Here is a 26,442-nt window from a genome sequence, read left to right on the forward strand (position 1 = left end):
CAGGAAGACCTTGTTCTAAGATCACTTGTAATATCACAAATAGAAGTCCACTTGTGAGGATAACTTCATCCCCAAATAAAAGTAAGAGCTGCATCGTATAGTTGTGCTGAGAAGCATTCTCCTTTTTGAGTCTCTGTAATTAACCTACCCTGAAGGTTTTCGATCTGAAATACAAGGTCTATGAACCCTCCTCTTTCCTGTGAATAGTGGTTTTCCCCTTCTTTTGAAATACAAACACCCTTGGGTGAGAACATCAAACAGCCTGGTCCTCAATGAATGATCTGGTCTCTGGCAAGGACAATCTCACTTCCCTCTGACCTGGCCCACCTATAACTTCAGCAACAAGCACCTGCAAGCCAGATGGGTGAATGGCATGGGCACCAGCTATTAGACCCTAATTCTTCATGTGCTGGGCCTTCCGATGGACAAGTCATCAAATTTTCTTTTTTTCCCAGCACAGATAGGAATCACTGCGCAGAGCACCCAAGGGCACATAACAACCCAAAGAACGAGACGCCAAACTGATGCCCTTGGGAACAATGTAGAAGGATGTGCTATCTACAAAGTGCATTTACCTCTCCCTAAGGTTCTGGTCCAACCCACTATGAGGGTCCCTGGGTAAAGAAGGTGATGAGTAAAGCAGCTTGTTCACTAGGCTGACTTTGTGCTACGTTCAAACTTCTCTGCCCTAACTTTGTGGACCTAGTAATACCGTCCTCACAAAATACAACAGAACCACACTACATCCATTTATCTATGTGCCTTGGCTCCCCTCAAGGACAAAAAGTTACTAGAACCTAGAAGAGCAGCTACAGTGTAACAGTGAGCCTAAACTCGCTGCCAACTGTAGCAATTTTGTTATTTCTTCCTTTTTTTCCCTCTTTTTTTGGTGCTTGTATATCAGCTGATTCCCCCCCACTTTCCACATAGTCCCTTCAAAACCAAGCTGTGCCAAGCCAGGGCTACAGCTTCCTTGGAGAAGGGACTTGCTTTCTTGGCATCACATGGAATGGCATCTCTAGCCTCTGCCCCTGAGTGGTGTCTCTGGTCCCTCACTGATGGCCCCAAAGCTAAATGTTCCCTTCCTCAATGCTCTGCAGCTGCAGCCTCTGGCTTGTGTGAGTCCTACTGCCTCGGCGGCCCCCAAAATTTCCCCCTGGCACAGTGCGAGTCGCCAGCAATACTCCGGGCAGAGCCTCCTCCCCAAACAAGCTAATCTTGGCATCCGCTTCGATGGCTCTGGCCAAGCTGGCTGCATAGCTGTCCAGGGACTTGTGTACTTCAGCCTTCACGTGGAGAATAGAGGTTTTGGCTGCTTCTACAGTGAGACAGGGAGAGAAAAAGGTTAAACAAATAAGTGGGGCCAGTTCCCATCCCTCAGATGCTTCCCCTGCTGACTCTCTGTCCCAGAAAACTTTGGATGGAGGAGGCAGAGCTGATCTAAGGGAAAGAGCTGATGGTGCCCACAAGCTGCCACAGCTATTCCTGCAATTCTAACCCAACGACTGAAGAGGACAACACTGAGCACCTACTATGGGTAAGCATGAAGGAAATTCAAAGATGAAAAACAACCAACCACTAGTCTGCTTTTTCTCAAGCTCCCATCTCCACACCTCTGCATGAAGCATCCCCTGTATCTAAAATGTACTCCATCCTCATTTTTCTGTTTGGATGCCCAGCTTCCTGCCGGGTGAGGTTCAGGTACCACCTCCTAGGCAAAATCCTTCCTGAGCATTGTTAATGTTCTCTCTCTTCTCAAATTCCTTTCTATTTATAGGAAATCATGTGCATAAAGTACTTTAGAAAATTTAAAGCACTGTGTGCATAAAAATTATTGTAATTATTTTAAACATTCATGTATATACATGTGTACGTGTATACATACATGTGTATACAAACATACGTGCATGTATATATAGATGGCACATGCATGTGTGTATTTATGTACAACTACACACACACACACACACACACACACACACACACACGTGTGTGTGTGGATCTCTATCCCACAGTATAGTATGAGCTCCCTGAGCGGACAGACAATTTCCTTGATTGGTTGGTTGGTTGGTTGGTTTGGGGATCCCCAGGGCCTATCAGAGTGCTTTGTACATAGCAGGTGCCACTCGTTGGATTGAGCTGACCTAATAGAAGGAGCAAAAGATGACAGGAGAGTGATAATTGGATAAGAACCTCACCAAGGGCTTTCTAAAACCCAAGAAGGCACTTAAAAGGCCTGTAACACATTTTGATCACATGATGGCCTCTCTCCTTATCCCTCACAAAATAAAATGGCAATAGAGGCCACACTGTCCAGTGGATAAAGTCCTGGACCAAGTTCAAATCCTGCCTCAAGCACTTACAAACTCTGTGATCCTGGGCCAAACACTGAGCTTCTAAAAGCCTCAGTTCCCTCATATGTCAAATAGAGATAGTAAAATATCTACCTCATAGGGCTGTTGTAAGGGTCAAATGAGACAGTGTATGTAAAGTGCTTTCCAAATTTGAATCATCATGACAATCATAGGAGCACTGAGAGAGGCTGAAGATTCATATGGCTGTCTTTGCCACAGGTCAGTAGGTGTCTTTATTGGGTGTATTTGTCCATTTTACAGATCAAAGCAATAGTACCCATTTATAAAGCACCTTCTTCCCAACAACCCTGTGAAGGAGATAGTATATTATTATCATTTCCACGCTACGGTTGAGAAAGCTGTGGCTCGGGGAGGCTAAGGGATTTACCTATGGTCACACGCGAACTGTAGAAGCAGAGACCCCAAACCCAAACTCTTTCTACTCTACTTCTACTCTTTCTGAGCTTAATAAATGCTTGTGGATTGCTGACTTGTTGATTCTGCTGCCTCTGTAGAAGGAAACTGAGTCACAGCAAGGGCATGTGACTTGGTTAGATTGAGATTCAAGTTGGAGACTAGGCTTTCAAAGTTCTAAAGGGTTATGCTAAGCCCAGACAGAACTTGGTCTTCTAGTACAACTTCCTCTGTGAGTAGGAATGGCTCCTTTGGCCCGGGGGCAAGGAGCGGTTAGGTCAGGAGGAAGGGGTAGGAAGGAAAAAAAAATTCAAGATGAGCTCTGTCTACAGGCCAGCCTGGGGCCGGATGCTTGTGTAAGAGCCCCAGATTTCCTTAGCCTTTCTTGAAGTGATCCTGTCACAGGAGCAAACCTTTCATTTGTTCTACTTCATCTTCAAACGTCACTGAGCTCCGTCTCTTGGGAGGGCAAGTGCATCTTGAAGGAGGATTGTCGTCAGAACTGTAATCTTCAAGCAGCATCACATCAGTCCCTGAAACACAGGTCAGATTTTTCAAAATAACAGAAAATACCGAGACCACTCCTTTTCCTTCAGGGCTAGCAATAGCTTTAGCTTTCCCATTCTTTCCTCTCTCCATTTCATTCATTTAATCTAACTCTTTTTTTGGGCGGGGAGGGCTCCAGACTTGTGATTTCATCATGAGTGTACTGCTGGTGTGCAAACTCTCTCCACTGATAGAGATTAGCAACTCATCTGTTATTTACAGGCTTAGACTTTACTGGCATACTGAGAGGTTAAATGACAGCTAGATTATGCCAGGCAGGATTTGAACCTAGCTTTTCCTGACTGGCTTTGTCTATTATACCATGATACCTCCCATCCAATCCAATCAGACCAATTTAATTTAAAATATTTGTTAAATACTTACTATGTGCAAAGTCCCTGTCCCCAGGGTGCTTACAATCACATAACGTGAATAGAAAGAGTTTTGACATAAGGTAGGATGCAACAAGGATAAAGGAGAGCCTGACAAGACGAACTCTAGGAAAACTCAAGGAAGAAGAGATGGCTTTGGGGAAATGGAGATGACGGGAATCCTATAAGGCTTCCTGGAGGAGGTAGCCAATGGCAAGGGAGAGTATTCCAGGTATGCAAAGAAAAAAAAAGATTCCTTTCCCTCATTTTCCTACCTTTCTGTTTATTTTATACTTTTATTCTTCGATTCATGGTCCTTATACTTATTTATTCTGTATTCCTTACAGAATTGAAGCGCCTAAGGCACCTTTTTTGAGTCCCCTCTTCAAACAGATTCTATATTATTACACTGTAGACTTCGCCCGCTCCTTCCTTATTTCCCTGGTGCCTCACTCTTAGAAGTATCAATTCCAGGAAGAGATAGAGAGGACAGAAGTACTGTCGCATTGTAGAAATTTTCCTGTATCCCTGATTGGGTGGGTCATTATCAGCTCCTCCCCCGCCATGATCACTTGTTCCACACCCTCCACCCCGCCTCCAACATGAAATCTTCCCTCTGGTACTATGCCCACCTACTCTTCTGGATATTAGTTGCCCACAGGATGCCTGATTCCTTCTCCTGAGGCAAGACATTCTCTCCACGGAGCCGTAATACTGTCTCAGAGCTAGTGGTTTCGACAAGCACCATATCTCTGCAGACTGTATCCATTTAAGGTCCCTATCTTCCATTACAGAATCTCTCTTCTCCCTCTCCAGCCACTATGAAGATGTTCTTCAGTGGGATGCCCCCCATCTCTGAATCATGATTTCCCCCTTTGTTTTACCCTATTTCAACCCTTCCCTTTGTATCTTCCCTACTGTTCACACCATAAATTCTGCTTTCACAATTTGTATTTTTTCCCTGAACTATTCAGGAACATCCTGTTGTGGTTCTATGTTCTCTTGGTCCTCTGCCTCATCAGGTGTTGATCTGTTTTCCTTTGTCTTGCAATATTTTCAAAGACATTTGGACTCATTTAGATTTCCTGAAGGCCATCATTCTGTTATTAATAGTCTCTCTGTTGATTTATCTGCTTGTGCTCAAGGTGTCTGAGTCTTTTTCCTACTGAGATCTTTGGCAATTTCAGTCTTTTCCCCTCATATCCTCCTATTGTTCATTTTCTGACACCTTCACTTTGGTCTCCTTTGGTCTCTGAGGGCTAGGATCTCAAAGCTGTGTCAGTCTCCTCCTCAAAGTTGGATAATATACTTTTCACAGCCTCAGGCTATGTCTCAAATCAACAAGCATTTATTAGGATGCTGTCCAGTGACTTCAGGGAGGGCTAGAATTAGCCCCATTAGCTGGATGCCAGCCCTCTTTCCTTCAAGCCTGGTTTAGCCCAAATACATGCTGGTACTTTGCCCCACCCAGCTCCCTGAGATATTTTGTTCTCTGGTTGAGCATGGTTATAGCCAGCATGCTGTCACCCTAGGCAAAGGGTGCTTTCCTGCATCTACTACCACTTCCTCCAAATGGTAGGGGATTGGGAATGGGGTATGGCAAGGAGGAAAGAGAGCAGAGTTCTGTTGCTTGATATCACAGAATGGTGGAGTAAAGGTAGGAGCAGGGGATAAAGATTGCAACAGCAGCAAGGAAATTACTGAGTCCAGATTCCACTGGCAGCCGGGTGGCAACATAGAGTACCAGGCCTGGAGTCAGGAAGATCAGAGTTCAAATCCAGCCTCAGAAACTTACTAGCTACATGACCCTGCACAAGCATTTAACACTGCCTCAGTTTCTTCATCTGTAAAATGAGCTGGAGAAAGAAATGGCAAACCACTCCAGTATTTTTACCAAGAAAACCAGAATGGGGTCATGACTGAAATGACTGAGCAACAACCAGATCGTGAGTTTTGGGTCCCATTGTATAGCCCAGCCAGGGAATCAGGGCAGATAGGGGAGTGGTTACTAAGCGACTGCATTAGGGTAGCCTTCTCTGCTGTTAATTCATGAGGTTGTTACTTCATCAGGGTTCTTAGTGTCTTGGCCTATGGAGTTCTAATCACTTTAACCCTTATTATTATTTTGGAGAGTTTTGAAAAATCATGAGCATTGGAGAAAATGTCTAGTCCTCCTTCTTGTAGGTCACAGCCATGATCTGTTCTTGATGGAGCCACACTCAGTCATTGTGATCCCTGTCCCATGCTCTAAATGTTCACTAATCATCTTCTTCAATAGAGCATTCTAGAATCTTGACAAGAATCCAATTCCAGCTCATTGGCCTAGAGTTTGCAGATTTCTAAATCACTCCTCTATTCTCTGATCATGTTTGCCCAAATGTTCTCTCCACCATGGCAGTCTCCCCGCCCTTCCCCTGCTGTCTGTTCTATTTGTTTGGATAAGGTGGGCATAGTCATCCAGAGCTGTATTCCAGTCATGGGTCTCATCCCACCAAGTCTCAATGATGCCTTTTAAGATCGGATTTGCCACCTGTGTTTGAATGTCTAATTCACTTTGTTTACCTAAACTTTGCTCACATGTGCATACATATCTGTTCCTTTTTTGGATTTGGTTTTCTGTGAGCTTCTAAGTATCTGGATAATTTTTTTTCTATCCTTGTAGCTATTTTTTATGGCATCTAGTATAGTGAAGGTAAAAGGCAGAGTTCTTCCACTCCTCCTTCCCGTTCAGAGACTTTTCTGTTAAAAGTCCCTTTAATTAACTTTATAAGACTCCAGATAAATACATTCTTACCAGCTCATGTTAGATATACTCCATCCCTGCCTCAGAACCTGCCATTTCTATGTTTTAAGCTATGGTCTAGAAATCCAAACCCAAAACTTAAAAACCATCTTCTTAACCTTTACTGCCCAAATCTGCTCTTCTCTTCTGCATATCCCTTGCCTCTTATGGGCAATGATGAAAGTGCCACCTGTGTCCCTGGGATCTTCATTCTCTTGACTCAGAACTTCATGACCTTTGACAAAATCTCTAGGTCCCTTCTGATTATATCATTGTCCTTATGTGAATCATTGGAAATGGGTAGCAGTCACCTTGGGAGGCTCTATTATGTCTTTAATAAATGTCCCCAGAAAGCAATTGACCTCTCTGTTGTTGATATCAGGTCCATAGCTGCTGCTTCAGTATTCTTCAGTAAGAAGGAAAGAAACATTCATTAAGTGCCTACCATATACTTTACAAATACTGTCTCATTTTGTCCTCACAACAACTCAGAGAGGTAGGTGCTATACATTATCCCCATTTCACGGCTGAGGAAACTGAGTCAGGCAAAGGCTAAGTGATTTGCCCAGGGTCAAACCACTAATATGTGTCTGAGGCCACACATGAACTCAGGTCTTCCTGATTCTAGGCCTGACTCTATGAACTATGGTGGCCTTTAGGGCATCAATTTGTCCCTTCCTTTTCTGACTTTAGTACCAATGGAGTCACCTTATCATTCTTTACCAGATAAGCAAATGCTTCATTCTTGGAGTATCCAGTTCCCTCTTCTTTAGAAAGAGCCTCAAATTGGTCCTTTTAGTGCCATGAATTCAAAGGTCCCTATTCTCTTTCAACCAATCAATAAACATTAATTAAGCACTTATTAGATGCCAGGTATTGTGCTAAGCTCTTTTTTCTTTGTGTGAAAGTCTAACACCATCAAACTCAGATCAAGATTCCTTTCTGCCTCTTCAAATACTTTTACTTCTTTATTTTCATATTAAATCTCTTCTTTCTTTTTTGGAGGAGAATAATAAAAGACTTGAGAGTCAGTATGGCATAGTAGATAGAGAACAAGCCTCAGAGTCAGGGATATCTGTGCTCAAGTCTTAGCTCTGATACATACTATACCAACCGTGAGCAAATCTTCTCCATGCCCCAGACAACTCTAAGGCTATCAGCTACAAAACATTTGTTGATTTACATCAGAGAGGCCATTGGCTTGACCCCTTCAGGGACATTCTCATGAGGGAAAGGAAATGTGCCCTCAGAAGAGGGCAGGGAAGAGAAGTCAAAAGAAGTTTGCCTCTAACCGTTCTATATAGGATCAATAGATGAGGTTTGGAAGTAGCCTTAAAGGCCATTTAATCCAACAGATGAGAACACTGATGGTAAGAACCAGAGGTTGAATCTGCACTCAGAGTCTTTGTCTTCAAATCCAGAGCCATTTCTTCTCCACCACACTTGCCTCTTCTTTCTCCTTGGAGTTCCTAGTGGTTGCTGTTGTTGCTCAGTGGTCCAGTCATGTTGACTCTTCATGACCACATGGACCATATCACACCAGGCTCTTCTATCCCCCAAATGTGCCATACCTTTTCTTCCATGGAGCAAATGTGTCTTCATTTCATAGCTGCAGTCCCCATCTGCAGTGATCTTTGAATACAAGAATATAAAATCTGACACTGCTTCCATTTCTTCTTCCTCTATTTGCCAGGAAGTTGCCATGATCTTATTTTTTTCTTTTTATGTCAAGCTTCAAGCCAGCTTTTATACTCTCCTCTTTCACCCTCATCAAGAGGTTTCTTAATTCTTCACTTTCTGCCATCAGAGTGGTACCACCTGCACATCTGGGATTGTTGATATTTCTCCCAACCTGAATTCTGGCTTTCAATTCATCTAGCCTGGCATTTCGCAAGACATACTCTGCATGTAAATTAAATAAATAAGGTGGCAATATCCAGCCTTATCATACTCCCTTCCCAATCTTAAACCAATCAGCTGTTCCATGTTCAATTCTGTTACTTCTTGGCCCGTATACAGTTTCCTCAGGAGACAAGTAAGATGATCTGGTACTCACTTCTTTGAGGACTTACTGCATTTTGTTGTGATCCACACAGTCAAAGGCTTTAGTACAGTAAATGAAGCGGATGTTTTTCTGGAACTCCCTTGCTATCTCCATAATCCAGCCAGTGTTGACCATTTGGTCTCCAGTTCCTCTGCCTCTTTGAAGACCAGCCTGTTCTGGTAATTCTCGGTTGACATATTACTGAAAGAATTGTAGGCATAGCCTTGCTGGTATGTGAAATGACAGCCATCACTTGGTAATTTAAACACTTTGGCATTGCCCTTCTTTTGGACTGGATGTAAACTGATCTTTTCCAATCCAGTGGCCACGGCTGAGTTTTCCAAACAGGAGTTCCTAGTAGACCAAAGCAAACCCTGGCTGTTGTAGCCACTCCTCTACCATTTGGTAAAATGAAAGCCAACTGCTTTGGACCCAAAGCTGTTTTGGAAAAAACATGGCTGGGAGCTGTTTCAGGAAGTGCCTGACTGAAGAAATTGAGTGGATAGATGGGTTTGGGAACAAAATACAAACCAAAACTCATTGAATAAGGTTCCTGCTTTCTGCAGTTATATATTTCTCCCCTGACACACACATTCAGTCCATTACAAGAAACCAGGAGCAGTAACAGATGCTGCTGAGCTTTCTTCTGTTGGTCAGCAAATTGTAATCTGGATGTTCTATTGATGGAGAGAGATTCATGTGCTATGCCCACCTGTGGCTAGCTATGCAATGTTCCAGGGCTAATAAGCCAGGAGAGGAAGATTCCTCAGCTTCAGGCAGCTCCCAGAAAAAGATTCTGCCATTGGGGATGAAGTCACAAGGGAAGGAGTTTATTTTTAAAAGCTTCTTTAGAAAGAACCAAGGTACAGAGACTTGCTTACAGGATTCAATACTAAGGCAATAAATTCTAGTAGTTCCTATTATCCCTAGTATCCAATAAAAACCCCTGAGAGAAACGATTATTTCTCTCTGATATTAATAACCAATTATTAATTGAGATCAAGGTTTTCCCTTTCTATTTCTTCGTTCAGAAATAAACCCCCGTAGGTTATTCAGTCTCTGAAGGACTTTGCTAATAGATAAGAATGCCCAAATCCTAGGGTACATGCTTTCTGTTTTGGGTGGGACCCCATCCAACTAAAAGATCTTACAAAGAGAATCTAATCTAGGTGAATTCTTGCCCATTGTGTTCTACTCAGGCAGGCTTGAATGGAGGTAGATGCCTTTGTCTACTTCGGGGGGGGGGGGGGGGGAAAGAGGGTGGTCTGGGTAGAAAGCAGAAAGGATAACGTAATCAAAGTCAGGGCCCCTAACCTCTCATTAGAACAGGTCCACCTCTCATTATAATATCCATTCTCTCTTTCAAAATATTTTAATATAATATTTTATTTTTCCCAAATTACATGTTAAAACTATTTTTAACATTTTTAAAGTTTTAAGTTCCAAATTCTAGCATTCTTTCATTAATTGTTAACCAATCAGACTTGATTTCCCTCTGTTGGGAACACCCACTCTTCTAAAGATATATAAGAGCTGACCAGCCCCCATGATTCGCCTTTGGTTTATGAGAGAGAGCCAAATGACCATCATTTTATTAATTATCTGCTAGCCATAATTAAAAAAAACTGATTATTAATTACCCAGAAATTATATCTCTTGAACTTTTTTCTACATTACCCTTCCCTGCCCTCCTCCCTGTTTGATATTTAATGCTCTTCACAAACAGATCCCAACTTACCTTTCCAGCCTCCTTATTGTAACCCTTGGAGGCACTTTCCAGTTCAGCCATACTGGCCTCCTTGCCGTTCCTCCCACATGGTATTCTTTCTCCTGCCTCCATGACTTTGCACTGGTTGGGATCTGCTCCTGCCTCACGTCTGCCTTTTGGGATCTCTGGTTTCCTTCAAGACTGAGCTTCAGTGCTGCCTTTCCTGGTATCCCCAGGTGCTAGTTCATTCCCCACCCCTCAGGAGCATCACATGTTGTATCTAGACCTACGTGTGTATATTGTTTCCCTCATCAGAATGGAAGCTCCTGGAGGACAGGGGCTGTTCTCCTTTTGTCTGTATCCCCAGGGCCTGGCATGGGCTGATACAATCCAAAGTCACAGATTAGGAATGATTATGCTAATCACATTTCTGCCTCACCATCATCAAGCACCTCAGAACAACAACCCATGCTCTTACCTCTTTAACCCAAAGGTTAAACAACACTGATGGGCAGCAGAAATAGAAATTAATATCATTTGTAAAAGATGGAATATAGAAAAGTCACGCAACTTGCCTGAGGTTATGAAGCAAATGAGCCAGAGCCAGGGTTAGAAACCCCATCTCTGGCCTTCCAAGCCTTAAGGTGCACGTGTGCTTTCTCACCACCCCGGCCCCCCCCATTCCCCACTCTTCCCCCCAGGCAACCTTCATTCCTTTCAGCTTTTACAACCATGCCAAAGATGTTCCTACAGACTCAGAATGGGTTACCTGAATCCTGAGAGCAGCTGAAGCCAGTGTCCCCGGTGCTGCTACTGTGACCCAGCGGCTGCCCCCCTGCCATGAGGGCGGTAAGGTGTGGAGACAGTCCCAGGTCTGTAAGACAAAAGGCAGCATTTGTAGATGGGAAGAGTTCAAGGCTGGATCAAGACAGAACTCTCTATGTCCCCCTGCCCATTCATAAATCTTCGTTCTTCCTCCTCTAGACCACCCCTCTACCCCCTGCTTTGTCCACACTGGCCTCATGTGAAAATACGTTCTTAGCACCTGGAAAAAGACTGGATAGATTTATTCAGAGTTAACTGTAAATTAGTATAACAATTCATCGCTCCTACTCTTGGCTTTTGCATTTTTAAGGGACAAAATTTATTCCCCAAAGGAATAAATAAAACTTCCAGGAAATTAATGACGATGATCATGATAGCTAACATTTATATGGTACTTTAAGGTTTCCCAAGCATGTGTTACATACCTGTATGTGTGTGTGTGTGCATGCACGCACATTTTCATTTGATCCTCACAGAGTCACACAGCTAGTAAGTGTCTGAGGCTGGATTTGCACTCAAGTCCTCCTAACTCCAGGGCAGGTACTCCATGCAATACACCACCTAGCTGCCTCCTCTACCTTTTTTTAAAAAGTATTATTGATGTCTTTTTTAAAAAAATCATAATTACTTCTGAAAATACCTCCCCACTCTAAGCCCCAGGCTGAACCCTCACTTATATGGAAGACACATCAGTTAAACAAACACAACCCCCATGGACACAGTGACCCAATGATGGATACATGTTTCCACAATCCGGCTAGCAGCTTCTGTGGGGGTGTAAGATCCACCCACAGCCAGCACCCGGAAAGCTGCCAACAGCACAGGTTCTTTTGATCTGCTTAACTAAGGAAAGCAAGGTGAAGGGGTTGACAAGCTTACTTTAATCCAGCATACAAACAGCATTCACTTAGTTCAGGGGAAAAATCCAGCACCCTGAACTTCAGAACAAAATACAAACAAATTACAAACATCAACAGACAGACCCAATACAATTCATAGTTACCAACATCTAAGTTCAGCCCGGGAGCTCAGAACAAGGGCTGGCCCAGAGTCACGTGCCACCACTGCTGCAGCAAAGAGCTCCAAGGAAGAGACAGCCAACCCCTGGTTTTTATATCTTTTTCAGCGTCGGGGTGAGTCACACATGCGACTCACCCACATGACCTAGAATCTTCACAAAGAGGCAGACTTAAACCCATGTGGTCTAAAAGCCTCTGCTGTCCCAGACATGTAAACTAGGCCCTCCCTGGAGTTAGCCCCACCTTGGGCCCCACCTTAGTTGCCAATCCACACCCACATAGGTTTTACACCTAATAGGGGTTTGGGCCTGGGGCTTAGCACTTAGTAAGGCTCAATGAAATACACTCAATTACTCAAATGGAACAAAAGCCAAAGTATTCAAGGGCACTTGTTGAACTAAGGGGCTAAGGAGCCCATTTTGCCTACCAACACAACACAACATTCTGCTCTCATAGTCCCCCCACCTCTCTGCCTCAGGAAGAAAGTGGTTTCATCAGCTGTTCCCTAGAACTAGGATTTTTCAATTACTTAGACTTCAATTTCTGGACCTGCCTTTCTAAGATCAGTGCTAAGAGAGAAGATTCTATACTAGTGTTTCCATGTTTCCTGTAATGGTATTTGGTGATATAACACGTCCCTTCCCCTCTCGCCCTAGGCAAAAGAGGCCATTATTGTTTATGGGTGAGCAGGGGTTGTTGGGGGAGGGGGAGGGCACTCCAGGTCAGCAGCTCAGTAAATAAGTAGGTTTTGTGCAGAGTTTATATCCCAATGAGTTCTGCACTACCCCCTGTGCTTCTGATTAAGGCATTCATACACCAGGCTGAGCCAGGACAGAGGATGCAGGCCAGAGACATAGCTAAGCATTGCGTTCTCTTGCGCATCCTTGTCCCGGCCTGTAGTACCCGGGAGGTAAGTGGATTCCAGGGTGCAGTCCAGAGTTGGAGGGAGAGAGATGGCTGGCTGGCTGGCTCACCATCCCGTCAAACAGGATGGCTAGAACCAACAGTTAATTCTGGAACACTCACCGAGGGATTGTGGCGAGAGCCAAGAACAAGGCCGACTCTCCCAGCAGCATATCAGCATGATCGCAAGCTGGGAAACTGTTTCGGTCAGTTCAGATTCGTGGAGCTCTTACATTTCACTTTCATCTGGCACATGCTCCTGATCAAGCAATTTCCCCTCATCCATTTGGGAGCAATGGGCTTGGTGCCCTTTTCACTGGGAGGACAACAAAGGCATTGAGAGTTCAGGCAACCAAAGGCCAGGAGGCTCCTGGTACGTGGAAGAGCATGCTGCCTGGAAGGATTTACGCCAATTAGAAACTTCCTGAAGAATTCAGTAACTAGCTCTGGATGAAAACTCAGCCTGCCGATGGAACCAAAAAAATGAAGTTGAAGATATCTGAGAAATTTTTTTTTTAATTGGGGCTGGCTAGTGGCAGAATTGTAAAGTAGGTGAACTAGCAACTTAAAATATCCCTGTTGTGCAGCTAGCATCTTTGGGAAAACATGAGCTTTACTCTTTCTTCACTTAGAGATATGACTATTTGGATATGAGCCAATGGATCAGGAGAGACAAAACCCAGGAGTCATCTGCAGGCCCAGCTGAAAGTCATAGCTATTTAACAATTAAATACTACCCTCAACATGTTTATACAACCCCTGGCATCCTGAAGGCAGTCAGAAAGCTCCAGGCAATTATGAAATTCAATTTCTACTTAGGATCACAAGGCAGTTTTTAGCATGGTGTACAATTCTGGGGTTTTTAAAAAAATTTATTGGATTGAAACTTTCCAGAAGAAACAATTTCAATAAAAATTTGGTGTAGTCAACTCCCAGTTATCCGTATCAATGTCCTCCACCTGGGGCTGCCTGAGGAGGATGGAAGAGCAGCACACGTAATCCATAACAGAGAGTCTCAAAATATCACTTCTATCACACATGGAAATGCATTGTTTGACTTTCCTTTGAGAAATATTTAATTGCTAATTCTATTTTTCTGTTCCACATAGGAGTGACTCTAGATTCTTTAAAGTTATCCCAGCAGAAGACAAGCCAAACAACTGTGGAATGTGAGCCACGAGCAATGGACTTAGTGTCATCTGTCAGTCAGAACTCTCACTCTCTCTCTCTCTCTCTCTTTCTCTCTCTCTCTTTCTCTCTCTCTCTTTCTCTCTCTCACACACACACACAAACACACACACACACACACACACACACACACACACACACACACACACACACACCTGAGGCCAATTTTGCTAGGTTTTTAAAGGCTCATCAAGTAAAATGCTGGCCATCAAATATTTCATTTTTTTTTTAGCTGTAGTATCTTGCTAAGGTGGAAGAGTTGCAATCTGCATTGGTGAGCAGAGTATCCAAAATTGCAAAATCTCAGTTGGAAGGGACCTTAGAGGAAATCAGAGAATCATACATTTAGAGCTAGAAAAGGCCTGAGAGGTCATTTAGTCTAACCTCCTTTTTCACCTCCTTAAAGGAGGTGAATCCATTTTCCCAAGATAACACAGGCAGATAGTATGTGAGAGGCAGAATTTGAATCCACATCTTCTGCCTCCAAAGCTAGCACTCATTCTTCTCCATTATACTAGTCTGACCCATACCTTTATCCTCTCTTCGCTTAAAGACCTGCAGTGAAGGAGAACTTGCTAAATCCTAAGAAAATCCACTGCACTCCTGCACAGTTCTCTGGCAATGCTCCCTTGCATCAAGTCTAAACATGCCTCCTTGTAACATTCTCCCTATCGCTTTGGGTTCTGCCCTTTGAGAACCAACACAACAGGCTCTTTTCCGTATGGCAGCTACAATTTCTTGCCCAGATCTTCTTTCTCCAGCCATACATAATCAGTTCTTCCAACCAATGCTCATATGACATGATCTCCAGGCCATTCTCCATTGTCTGCACCCTCCTCTGGATGATGGTCATCCTCTCTAGCTCTTCAATGTCCTTACTAAAATGTGGCACCTGAATTGAAAACAAAACTCTGGACATGGTCAATCTCTCTAATGCCAGGACCCAAACCTCAGGAACAATGATACTCTTTTCCACTCCATTTCAGTTATTTGCTAGTGTGGTTACAATCTGACTGACCTGCATCACTCCCAAGATTCTGAAATCCAAGTACTTCTATTGCAGTTTCTTACTCTTCCCCTCTCCTTCTTCCTTAACCTGCTCTCTAACCTCCAGTTCCTTGACTATTTCCTACTCTCCTGGATCACCTCCTATAACTAGGCTGTGAGTGATGTCACCATCATATTTTCCTGCTTCTACTCCCAGACTGTTGAGGAAGTCATAAAGTCTTCAGATTGGAGAAAGTTATAAAATCTAGCTGATTTCATCCATTAAAGTTGTATGCTAGGCAGCCTCAAGTGTAAGATAATCCTTTTCCTCTCTCCTTCACATCTTTTCTCATTCCCCTCATGACTAGTTCCAACATTTTCTTCCCTTCCTCTGTACCAATTCCTTCTCAACCCCCTACATGACTTAGCATCCTGCTTCACAGAGAAAACTGAGGTTATTTGACAGGAGCTCCCTTCACTCCCCTCCTCCTTTTCTCAAATTTTCTTGTCACCATTATCTCTTTTCCTTTCCCCTCCAGTCACTAAAGAAACACCCTATTACACAACAAGGCTCACCTCTCTGTACCTTTGACCCCGATTCTCCACCTCCCCCAGGGTCTTGCTGCAGCAGCTATCCACTTATGCATCTTCATCATTTCCTCACCACTGGCTCCTTCCCATCTGCCTACGACATACTCTGATCTCCTCAGTCCAAAAAGAGGCTTCCCCAAAACCTATGTCCTCTCTCTACTCTTTCTTCCCTGCTCAATTATTTCAAAAAAATTGTTGACTCTCATTGGCTCCAATTCCTTCTCTTCTTTTTTCAGTCTATTGCTCTCTGTCTCTCTCTCTGTCTCTCTCTCTCTCTCTGTCTCTGCTCTCTCTCTCTCTCTCTGTCTCTGTCTCTCTCTCTCTGTCTCTCTCTCTCTCTCTCTTTCTGTCTCTCTCTCTCCCTCATTCCCTCCCTCTCCTCAATCCCTTTGTAACCTGGGTTGTATTGGTTTGCATAGAATTTCATATGTCATTTAGATGATGAATGAAGTTACGCTTCACGGGCAGAATAACCTAGTCTAGGTCTATTTTAGTCATAGAAGAGATCACTTTTCTGCTTCATTTTGGAGAAGTATTCATAAAACACTGCTCAACCACACAATAAAAGCCACATTTTCTTAATGTGACCCAGCAGTGTATCCCCTACCTGGCATATCTATTTAATGAGATTCTACTGTATTCCAAAAGAATAAGGTAATTTTCTATTTTAATTGCAATTTGGGGTTGGGGGTGAGGGGAGAATGATAAGGAATAAGGCAAAAAGAATAGGAAATGGTTAAATTTTAAAATCTAAATCTTTCTATGTAAATTAATTTCTTATTGTCTTGGGAAGAGTGAAGGCGGCACAGTGAATACAATGCTGAACCTGGAGTAAGGCAGACCTGGATTCAATCTTACACATGATATTTAGATGTATATGTGTGTGATAATTTCCTATTGTGTAACGATGGGAAAAGCCTCTCTGAGCATCGCTTCCCTCATCTCTAAAACAGAGACAGTACCTTGGGTACCTGCCACACAGGGCTGTTAAAAGGACCTGACTCCTAAAATGTAAAAGAGCTAAAGCTAAGGTGACAAGATATAGGACAAGCCTAAAATAAATGCTGAACAGGGAAGCGTTTCCTGTCCTTTTTTGGTGTCATAGACCCCTTTGGAAGTCTGCTGAAACCTAGGCACCCCTTTGTCAAATTCATGGTTTGATGCCTACATTCCTCATTGAAGGAAATGTTAAAGCCTAGTGAAAATAACGATGTAATTTTTTTCCCCACCCAAGTTCACAGACTCCTTGAAATCTAGAGTCAGCCCTAGATAAATCAAATCAAATTTCTCCTCCTAATTTTACAGTAGCATAGATTCTCCGAGTTAAAAGGGCCTTTTGAGAGGTAATCTAGTCTAATTACTTGTCCAAAATATAAATCCTCTCTACAGTATCTCCAATAAATGGCCATTCAGGTCTGCTAAATTATTTTTCTTTCATAAATCATTAAGGCCAAAGGCAGCCTTTTCAAATAAATATATTGCATCTTCATTTGGTCATTTTTTTCCTAAGAGACAAGGAAGGGAATGTTGACAGGGGTAGTTCTCCCTTGTTATGGGAGGAGGAAAACAATTCTACCTTGTGAACTGTGGCTGGGAATTAGATAGCCATGTTGGTCTGTGCATAGAAAAAAATCACTGGCACACCCAGGGAGGTATTCTCTTAGTTTTGGGATCCTGGCAGTACGGGATCATAGGAATTCCAGGGTAGGAGCAGAAGCTCAGAAAGATTAGGAAAGTAAGAAGGCCAGCTCTTCATCATCCAAGAAAATGCATCTTTTTCTTTTCCCACAACCCTGGCCTGTGAAAGAGCATCTTACTTAAAGGCCACTTTTGGCATGAGGGCAATGGACCACCAACCCCTGGAGTTGTAAAATGACTGCAATTCTCTTCAATTACTCTCCACTAAGATGAAATTTAGCGATGATTAAGTGCAAAAACCATGCTTGGTTTAAAAAAAAAACTCTACAAGTACAGGCTAGAAAGCAATTCAAGTGAAAAACAAAACAAAATTTAAAAAACACCTTTGGGTTTAGTAGACTGAAAGCTTAGTACAAGTCAGCAGTGTGATACGGTGGCCAAGAAATCTACATTAATCTACTGACTATGGAAAAGAGTGTCCAGAGTGAGGGAGACAACAGTACTGCCGTACTGGGCCCAGGTCAGACCACACGTAGGGTACCATGTTCAGCTCTGGGTGCCACATTTAAAAAGGGTCACTAGCAAGCCTGATCTAAGCCATAGGAGGGTGACTAGAAGGGTGACAAGATTTGATATCATGCCATGATATCCAGATTTACAGAACTAGAGATGTTTTAAGCATGAATGGTATGGGGAGTGAGCATTAAGGCATCCTCAAATATTTGAAAAGTTAGCATAGGGAAGAGAGATTAGAATCATTCTACTCTGCTCTAGAGGGAAGAACTAGGACCAATGGATAGATGATACATGGAGTCAGCTTTTAGTTCAACAGAAGGAAATGCCTCCCAACAATTGAAACTTCTCAAAAACTGGAATGCATTACTATGAGATGCACTGGAGGCTTTGGAGTAGAGGCTGGATGACCTCTCAACAAGGATGTTCTAGAGAGTTTTCTTGTTATAGAAATGGGTTGGCACAGAAGCCTGGAATATAATAAGTACTTAATAAATGCTGACCGATTGTTTTTTGACATCCCTTCTAATCTTGCAATTCTATTATTATAGACACAGACCCTAAAGGTGATGAACAATGATGAACGTTTAATGGATGGAATAAATACTACTCCAATCTGTATAGCACTTTCCAGCTTATAAAGCATTTTCCTCACAATAGTACATTATTATCTCTGTTTTATAGATGAGGATAAGAGAATTTTAAGTGCCTTTCCAGGGCCACAAAGTTAGTACATCTCAGAATCAGGACTTGTATTTGGTTCTTCTTAGTCAAAGATTGCTGTTCTTTGCCCTAAGCCTGCTGGCCAGATCCACTCCCTAACGTATTCTGAATGTTTCTATTCTAGTCTCCTCCGGCATTGTTTCTAACATAGATTTAGTGCTGCTTAGCTACACTTGAGTACATGGAATAGCAGCCACTAAAGTAGCCATGTGAACTAATGCTCAAAAAACCCAGACCCACATTTATTATCTATTTTATTGGTGTTGTTTGGTCATTTTAATCATGTCTGACTCTTTGTGAGCCCATTTGGGATTTTCTCGGCAAAAGATACTGTAGTGGTTTGCCATTTCCTTCTCTAGCTCATTTTACAGATGAGGAAACTGAGCCAAACAGCATTAAGTGACTTGCCCAAGGTCACACAGCTACTAAGTGTCTGAGGCCAGACTGGATCTTAGAAAGATGAATCTTCCTTACTCCAGGCCTGGCACTATGCTGCCATTTATCTACGGTCATAATCAATTAAGATAAGTTGCCCACCTATATTACCTCTATGTCCCCATTCCCTAAGACACGTGACCTGTCTTTGGATGAACAGTGTCAGCAAAAGAATCAAAGAGTACATTTATAGCTTTGTGACAGGCATTTATATATACCCATATGTATACCCAAAGTACCGGTTACCTGTAATCCTGTTGGAGATGCTGAACAGCCTGGAAGTTCTTGGCCGTTGAACAAATGGCTCTCGGTAATACCGGTCTCCAAAGCACATGCCTAATAATTCTTTGCGCACTGTCTTGTTCCAAAGTCCATAGATGAGAGGGTGGCAGATGGCACTGGTGAAGGACAACCATGTGGCTAAGGTCTCCAAAGCAGGAGAGACACTGTTCTTCCCCCAGAGGGCCTCAGAAGTGATGACGACCATATAGGGGCCCCATGTGACAACGAATGCACCGATCACTACCAAGATGGTGATGAGTGCTTTGCACTGGTTGGCAGAATAGACCACGCCTTGGAAAGCGTTCCTCCTACTGCCTGAGGAGGAGGTGGAGGTGTTAGAGTTTTTCCTCCCATTTCTTTGGGCATCCTCTTCCACGATGACCACTGTACCACAGTGAACCTTGCGGGCCTTCACCCTGGCTACACGGAAGATGAAGCCATAGCAAACCACCATGACCACAAAGGGCAACAGGGCACACCAGATTTGCCAAAAGGCCGTGTACCCAACCTCCCGGTGCCAGGCAGCTACACACATCCATTTGAACTCATCAAACTCCACAGATGACCAGCCGAACAAGGGGGGCAGGCAGCCAATGAGGGAGTGGAGCCAGATGTAGACAAGGGCAAGCACAGCCCGATTCCCAGTGATCTTCATGGGGTACACCATGGGATAAAGGACAGCATAGTAGCTGGCAAAAGAGACGTGGGGAGAGAAGGTCAGAAACGAAAAGAAAACACATGATGGCAAACAGCCTTGGGCATTCTAGGGGGAGTCAGGGAGTCTAAATGATGAGATAATTCCTATCAGCAAACAGCACCCAGCTGGCACTGATGTCAGGCAAGGTAAAAACTGTGTGGCTTATATACCAACATAAAGCTACACTTGTAAGTATAAGTTAAATAATTGTAAGATGGTAAAAATGATACTTTTAAAAATAATTATTAATTAAATTAATGATTAATAAATTCTAATAATTTACTAGGTTATTTTAAGGAAGACACTTTTTTAAATCTTAAAAGTACTTAGAATTAATTATTAATTAATAAATAATAATATCCTGATATTCCCAACAGCTGGTGCTCTCCCTCCAAAATTACCCTGTATTCAACTACTTTGTATATATTTTTATTCACTTTATGTTACATATGTCTATATTGTCGTTCCTCCTTCATTTTCAAAGAGGACTAAAGACATCATGGGGTGATGTCTTGACTCGTTCGTGAATTGGATTTAAGTGAGATAGAGTTGCACAAAGTTGTCAGCCTCACGCTCTCTTCCAGAGTCATCAAAGTCCAGCAGCAGGACAAAAGTCAGACTGACTGGTGATGGCCCAGAATGCAGTGGATGACCTCAGCATCTCAGATGTCTGACCAAGCTCTAAGCACTCCACAGCACCTGCTTCAGCCATCCTCATGGCCATCGGAACCCACTGGGAAAAATCTTCATATGCTTGGGCTAAACGCCCCTCCCACTCACCAACGGGTTTGAGGCCTGTCAGTTACCTTCAATCTGGTTTAGTCCATCTATGGTTTTACCAGAGTACGGCCTCTGTGTGTGCTACAGCTTCTTGAAGCCACAGATGTGTGTGTGTGTGTGTGTGTGTGTATGTGTGTGGTGTGTGTATACATGCATGTACATATACATACATGCACATATTTATATATGTACCTGTTGTCTCTTCCGTTAGGACATACACTTTTTACAAGTAGGGATTGTTTCATTCTTTGTCCTTGTGTATCCAGTCTGCAGCATAGTGCCTGGTACATAGTAGGTATTTAATACATAATTGCCAGTCAATTGCCGTTATGGATAAATCTTGAAAATGTATTATATGTGAGGAAATGACACTTATGGGTTTTGAAGTCTTCAGAAGCTTAACTATTGTGACACATCAAAAACTGCCCTGACAAGAACTTCTGTTTTATTATGATCACAATGATAAAAACAGCGAGATACAACTCAGCTCTACCAACCTCAAGATAAACATTGTACAGTGCATTGGACAATCTCTGGAAAATACCATCATCCTCTGCATGACCAGATATGTCATCCCAATTTATTTTGTTGTTTTGGTTAACACTATTTTTAGTAACAATGTCATCTGTCAACCTGTGGAATGAGACTCTGAAAAACATTTTCCGTGGGCACTGGGCCCAAGAACGTTCATTTCCAAGCTGTTTTAGCCTTAGGACTGTGTTATTTTATTTCCAGTGAAACTTTTCAAGTGCCTAATTCATCTTCCCCTGTTAGCAATTGTACAATTACTTCTTCCATTCCTTTTGGTTCAGACACTGACATTTAAATGGCTAATTTCTTCTAAATAGCTGGTTTCACTCCCATCAACCTATGCATTCTTTATGTTTTCCTTCTGGTTGTGTTCACACAGGTCCACCATATGCTTTATGCTGACTGTAGCGACCAAGTCAATTCAGTCAAACCAACTGGTCTAATTTCTTTCACTGCACTGATCATTTGGCTAAACCAATTAAATTAACTAGCCAGTTCTTTTGTCATTTTGTAAACATCCCAGCTGTCCCCTCTTTTGATTTATCCTCAAATAATCTCTTTCTGGGGCAGCTAAGGCGCACACTGGATAGAATGCTAGGCCTGGAGTCCGGAAGACTCCTCTTTCTAAGTTCAAATCCAGCCTCAGACACTCACCAGCTGTGTGACCCTGGGCAAGTCATTGTTTGCCTCAGTTTCCTCATCTGTAAAATAAGCTGGAGAAGGAAATGGCAAACCGCTCCAATATCTCTGCCAAGAAAATCCCAAATGGGGTCATGGAGAGTTCAACATGACTGAAAAACAACTCAGCAACAACCTTTTTCTAACCTTTTCTCTATTTTGTTTTTCTCTCCTCTTCTATTCACTTCTCATTTTCCTACTGTCACTTCCTCTACCTGGTTGCATTTGTGTCTCTCAAGTCATGTATTTATGTTTTCAACATACGGGGGAAATGTAATTTCCAAAAGAACAAGAAAAACTGATTTCCCTAAAACGTCAAGGGTGGGGAATGGAGAGAAATTTGTTTAAATGTTTCTGTATATTAAGACTATGTTTTTTTGTAAAGTCACTAGTGATTTCCCATTCAGTTTTTTAGACATATGAATGGCTAATTACCACAAAACAAAATCTTTCTTTAGAATAACTGAAATAACCAAGGTGATTGTGTTAGTCCAGAGATTTTAATCTTAAGCATCTGGCCAATGCAGTTTACGAAATTATCTTTTAGAAAGTAAAAAGAAAAACCACATCCTTAGCCAAACATTCAAGGATCTCCATAATCTGGCTCCGGCCTACCCTTCCAGCTAAATTTCACATTATAATCCTTTAATTATTCTTGTTGTTCACTTCAACTCTTTATGACCTCATGGACCATAGCATGCTAATACTATTCATGGAGTTTTTTTAGCAAAAATACTGGAGTGGTTTGCCATTTCCCTCTCCAGTGGATTAAAGTAAACAGAGGGTAAGTGACTTGTGGAGGGTCACATAGTTAAGTATATGAGACCACATTTGAACTCATGTCTTCCTGACTTCAGGCCCAGCACTCTGTGCACTATGGTGCCACCTAGCTGCCTCTATTAGTGACATTCCAGCAGAACTGGACAATTTTTCCTCATTGATCTCTTTCCGCATCCTCCTGCAATTCTGTTTTTGCCCAATTCCATGTAAGCTTCCTAGAATAAGTTCCCTTCAATTGTAATTAGATATGGTGAAATCCCTCCCCTCCTTTAAGGTACAACGCAGTTGCTACCTCCTCTAAGATGACTTCTTTGATGATGACTTGAGCTGAGAATGTTCTCCCTCAGAGAATTTTACTAAAGCACTCTGTCTAAATCTCTTATTTTCCCTCATCATATTCTATCTTAGCTCATCCTGACATTTGCAGTTTCAAGCTTCAACCAACTGTGCTATCAGCTCCCTACTGCGCCATTTTTTTTTCCATCTTGGCATCTCTTGCCCTAATGCAGATATCTTTCACATAAGTAGGTATTTAATAAAAGTTTGATTAAATAAATGAATCAGCCAGAGCTGAAATGAAATCATCCCTTTGGGCTGTTGTCCAAATACAAACAATGGAAACTCCTCTATTCTTGCCGTCTGTCTTCCTTGGTAAGGCAGCTTCTCCAGGCAGGAGTCTTTTAGCTGTAGTCATATCTTTGTACCCTGGGGACCCCAGCAAACTTTTAAGGGTCCAGGTGGATTCTAGCTTGAGCCCTATACCTGAAGTACAAGGAGGAAAGTTGTGCTTGGGTGGGAGTATGGAGACATGTTCACCTGAATGTAATTAAACAAACATTTTATTAAGTTCTTACTCTGAGCAATGGCTCTGTGCAAGGGGTTAGATATGAATTTCAGGAGTCAGTTTAAGGCCTTGTTGGTGTGTAAGCTGGGGATTATCAATCAACAAGCAGTTATTTATATTAATAATTAATGTCAATGTAAGCAATGTTAATAATATTGTTAATAACTTACTTAAAAAGAAATGTAAAAAAAAAACCAAGAAAAAAAAGAAATGTAAAAATAATCTCTGCCCTCAGGGAACTTATATTCTAATGAGAGACACAACTGTAAAAACTAACAGGCCCATAGGTAGAACAGGTGAAAGGCGATCTGGCGATCTCAGCAGGGAAGGCCTCTTCCTGGGAGTACTGAGAAAGGTCTCGTGCAAAAGGTAACATTTAAACTGAGTCTTCAAGGAAATCAGGAATTCTGAGATGTGGAATTGAGGGGGGAGAGAATTCCAAGCATGGGGGAGAGCCAGGAAAGACACGGAGATGGGCGGAGGAGCGGCAAGTGAGCCAATGTAGCTGCACTGCAGAATGCTGCATGGAGAATAAAGTGTAAAAAGAGCAACACTGTGGAAAGTGGCCGGGTTTTGGAAAGCTTTAAAGGCCAAATCGAGGGCTTTCTATTTGATCCTGGAAGTAACAAGGATCCGCTGGAATTTACTGAGGTGGGGCAGTGAGATTCAGAGACCTACTCTTCAGGAAAATCACTTTGGCTCTGGAATGCAAAGACACCTGCTTATTTAAAAACTCACTTTGGAAAAAAAAACTCACTTTGAGGCAATAAGCTCAAACCAGTGACTTGCAGTCTTTGAAAGCTGTAACACTTAACAGCGGTTACCAAATGCCAAACGAGGTGCTCTTGTGTGCTGTTACAGGCACTCAGAGAACAAACACACACAATTCCTTCTCTCAAAGTATTAACCTGCTCTATTCTGTAAACCTCAGGAACACCTGGCACTCAAGAGACAATGGGAAAAAAAAATTCACTGAAGATGATGAGCGTGATGATCACTGTAGTTATTCACCCGATAATCCACATTCATTTAGCACCTATTATGGTCAGAGCCCAAAGCTAGGTGCTAGGGGAATTGTTGTTCAGTTGTTTTCAGTCATATCTGACTTTTGGTGACCCCATTTGGGGTTTTCTTGGCAAAGATACTGGAACAGTTTGCTATTTCCAGTTTCTCCAGATCATTTTACAGATGAGGAAATGGAGGCAAACAGAGTGAAGTAACTTACCAGGGTCACACAACCAGAAAGTGTCTGAGGCCAGATTTGAACTCGGGAAGATGAGTCTCCCTAACTCTAGGTGTGGCACTCTATCCACCTAGCTGCTCTACAGACGTTTCATAAAGTTTAGATAAAACTCATTCCCTACTTTCATGCAGTTTGCACTCTCAGAGCAACTGTAAGCCTCCCAATAAAGAGTAAGCTCCCTGAGGGCAATGGTGGTTTTTCCTCATTCCTTTCTAATCCTCAGTGTCTAGCATAGATCCTTGAACAGAGGGTGCTTAATTATTGCTGGATTGGATCGGAAGGGAACAAGACAAAAACACTGATGTACATACAATACACAATACTACAGGAAAAGTTCATGGGGGCTCTTGTATCAAATTCAAATAGAAAGGGATCCCTGTGGGCTGTGTCTTTTAGAAAACTGCAAATTAACATTATCCATGCTGCACTGCATATTGTATTTGTTTTGTTAAACATTTCCCAATTACAATTAATCTGCAGTAGAGAACTAGGAGAGGACCAACAGAGAAGTCTTTGTGGATTCTTGTCTAATACAGCTGTCATTCATCATGGGCAGTGATGTTCGGAAGGGGAAGCTATGAGGGAGCACAAAGGAAGTAAGAGGGCCCCAATGGCATTAGCCTTTCCTGGTTCCCATGCCAGCATATGATCAGGTAGACTTTTTGTGGCTCGAGAGGCAGCGTCACCTGCCTAGAATGGTCTTACCAGCAGTACTGCCTTACTTTCCCAGTCTAAATTCTAATCAGGGTAACCATGGGGAACTCTACCAGCAAAATCCTATTGGACATCCCTGGCCCCTTAAGTGAGCGAATGGACTCAGGAGGTGGGAAATGCATTGACAAAGCCCACCATGCTTATACAACTAAACCACTCTGGTGAAAGGGTATTTGGGTTACAAATGGTATAGAGTTGATATCATTTATATAGTTTAACGATATTCAGGTTGCTTAACTAAGGCTTAGGGGCATCCCACCACCCCAGTGCCAAGGCAGGGAATCAGTTTCAAAACTATTAAAGTCTTTCTCCATTATTCCTTGCCCTCCTTCCCCTGTCAGCATATTATCCTTCTGCTCTTGAACCCTAGTACCCCTATTCCACTTAATCAAAGCTCATTAAAGTCAAGAAACGCATTTTATTGACTTTGATGTCTCCCTAATACAGGCTTCCATTGACAGAAATTATTTAATAAATGTGTTTGCAATCAATTTTGATCAATATCCTTTAGCTACCTTTAACTTCTGAAAGGGAAAAGGGGTGGGTCTTTCTAATCTAGAGATTGGGTTCTTCCCTCTAGCTCAGGGATCCTTTGCCTTTGTTGTGTTAGGGACCCCTTTGGCATAGATTTTTGGTGAAATCTATGGATTCCTCAGAATGTTTTTAAATTTTTAAATAATGTTTTTAGATAAAATATATGGGATTTTGAAAAGAAACCAATTATGCTGACACATAGTTACCAAGATATTTTTAAAAATTAGTTTACAGCTGCCAGGTTAAGAAGCCTTGTTTTTAGCTTCTATTAAAAATACACTGACATCAGGGAGGCAGCAAGATATGATGGAAACAGCA

The 26,442-nt window shown here is 42.4% G+C and overlaps 1 protein-coding gene across 1 annotated transcript in view; it reads right to left on the minus strand.

Moving 5' to 3' along the window:
- Positions 1-865: 865 nt before the first annotated feature.
- GPR161 (G protein-coupled receptor 161) overlaps positions 866-26,442 on the minus strand; it is a 46,186-nt gene continuing 20,609 nt past the window's right edge. Inside the window, exons 3-6 of the mRNA XM_036756428.1 lie at positions 19,288-20,012; positions 10,989-11,093; positions 3,182-3,301; positions 866-1,318 (exon numbers count right to left, since the gene is read on the minus strand). Coding sequence (XP_036612323.1) covers positions 1,071-1,318; positions 3,182-3,301; positions 10,989-11,093; positions 19,288-20,012 — 1,198 coding nt within the window. The 3' untranslated portion in view covers positions 866-1,070. The remainder of the gene's footprint in view (positions 1,319-3,181; positions 3,302-10,988; positions 11,094-19,287; positions 20,013-26,442) is intronic.

Source organism: Trichosurus vulpecula, chromosome 4 (genome assembly GCF_011100635.1).
Source record: "Trichosurus vulpecula isolate mTriVul1 chromosome 4, mTriVul1.pri, whole genome shotgun sequence".
Lineage (NCBI taxonomy): Eukaryota > Metazoa > Chordata > Mammalia > Diprotodontia > Phalangeridae > Trichosurus > Trichosurus vulpecula.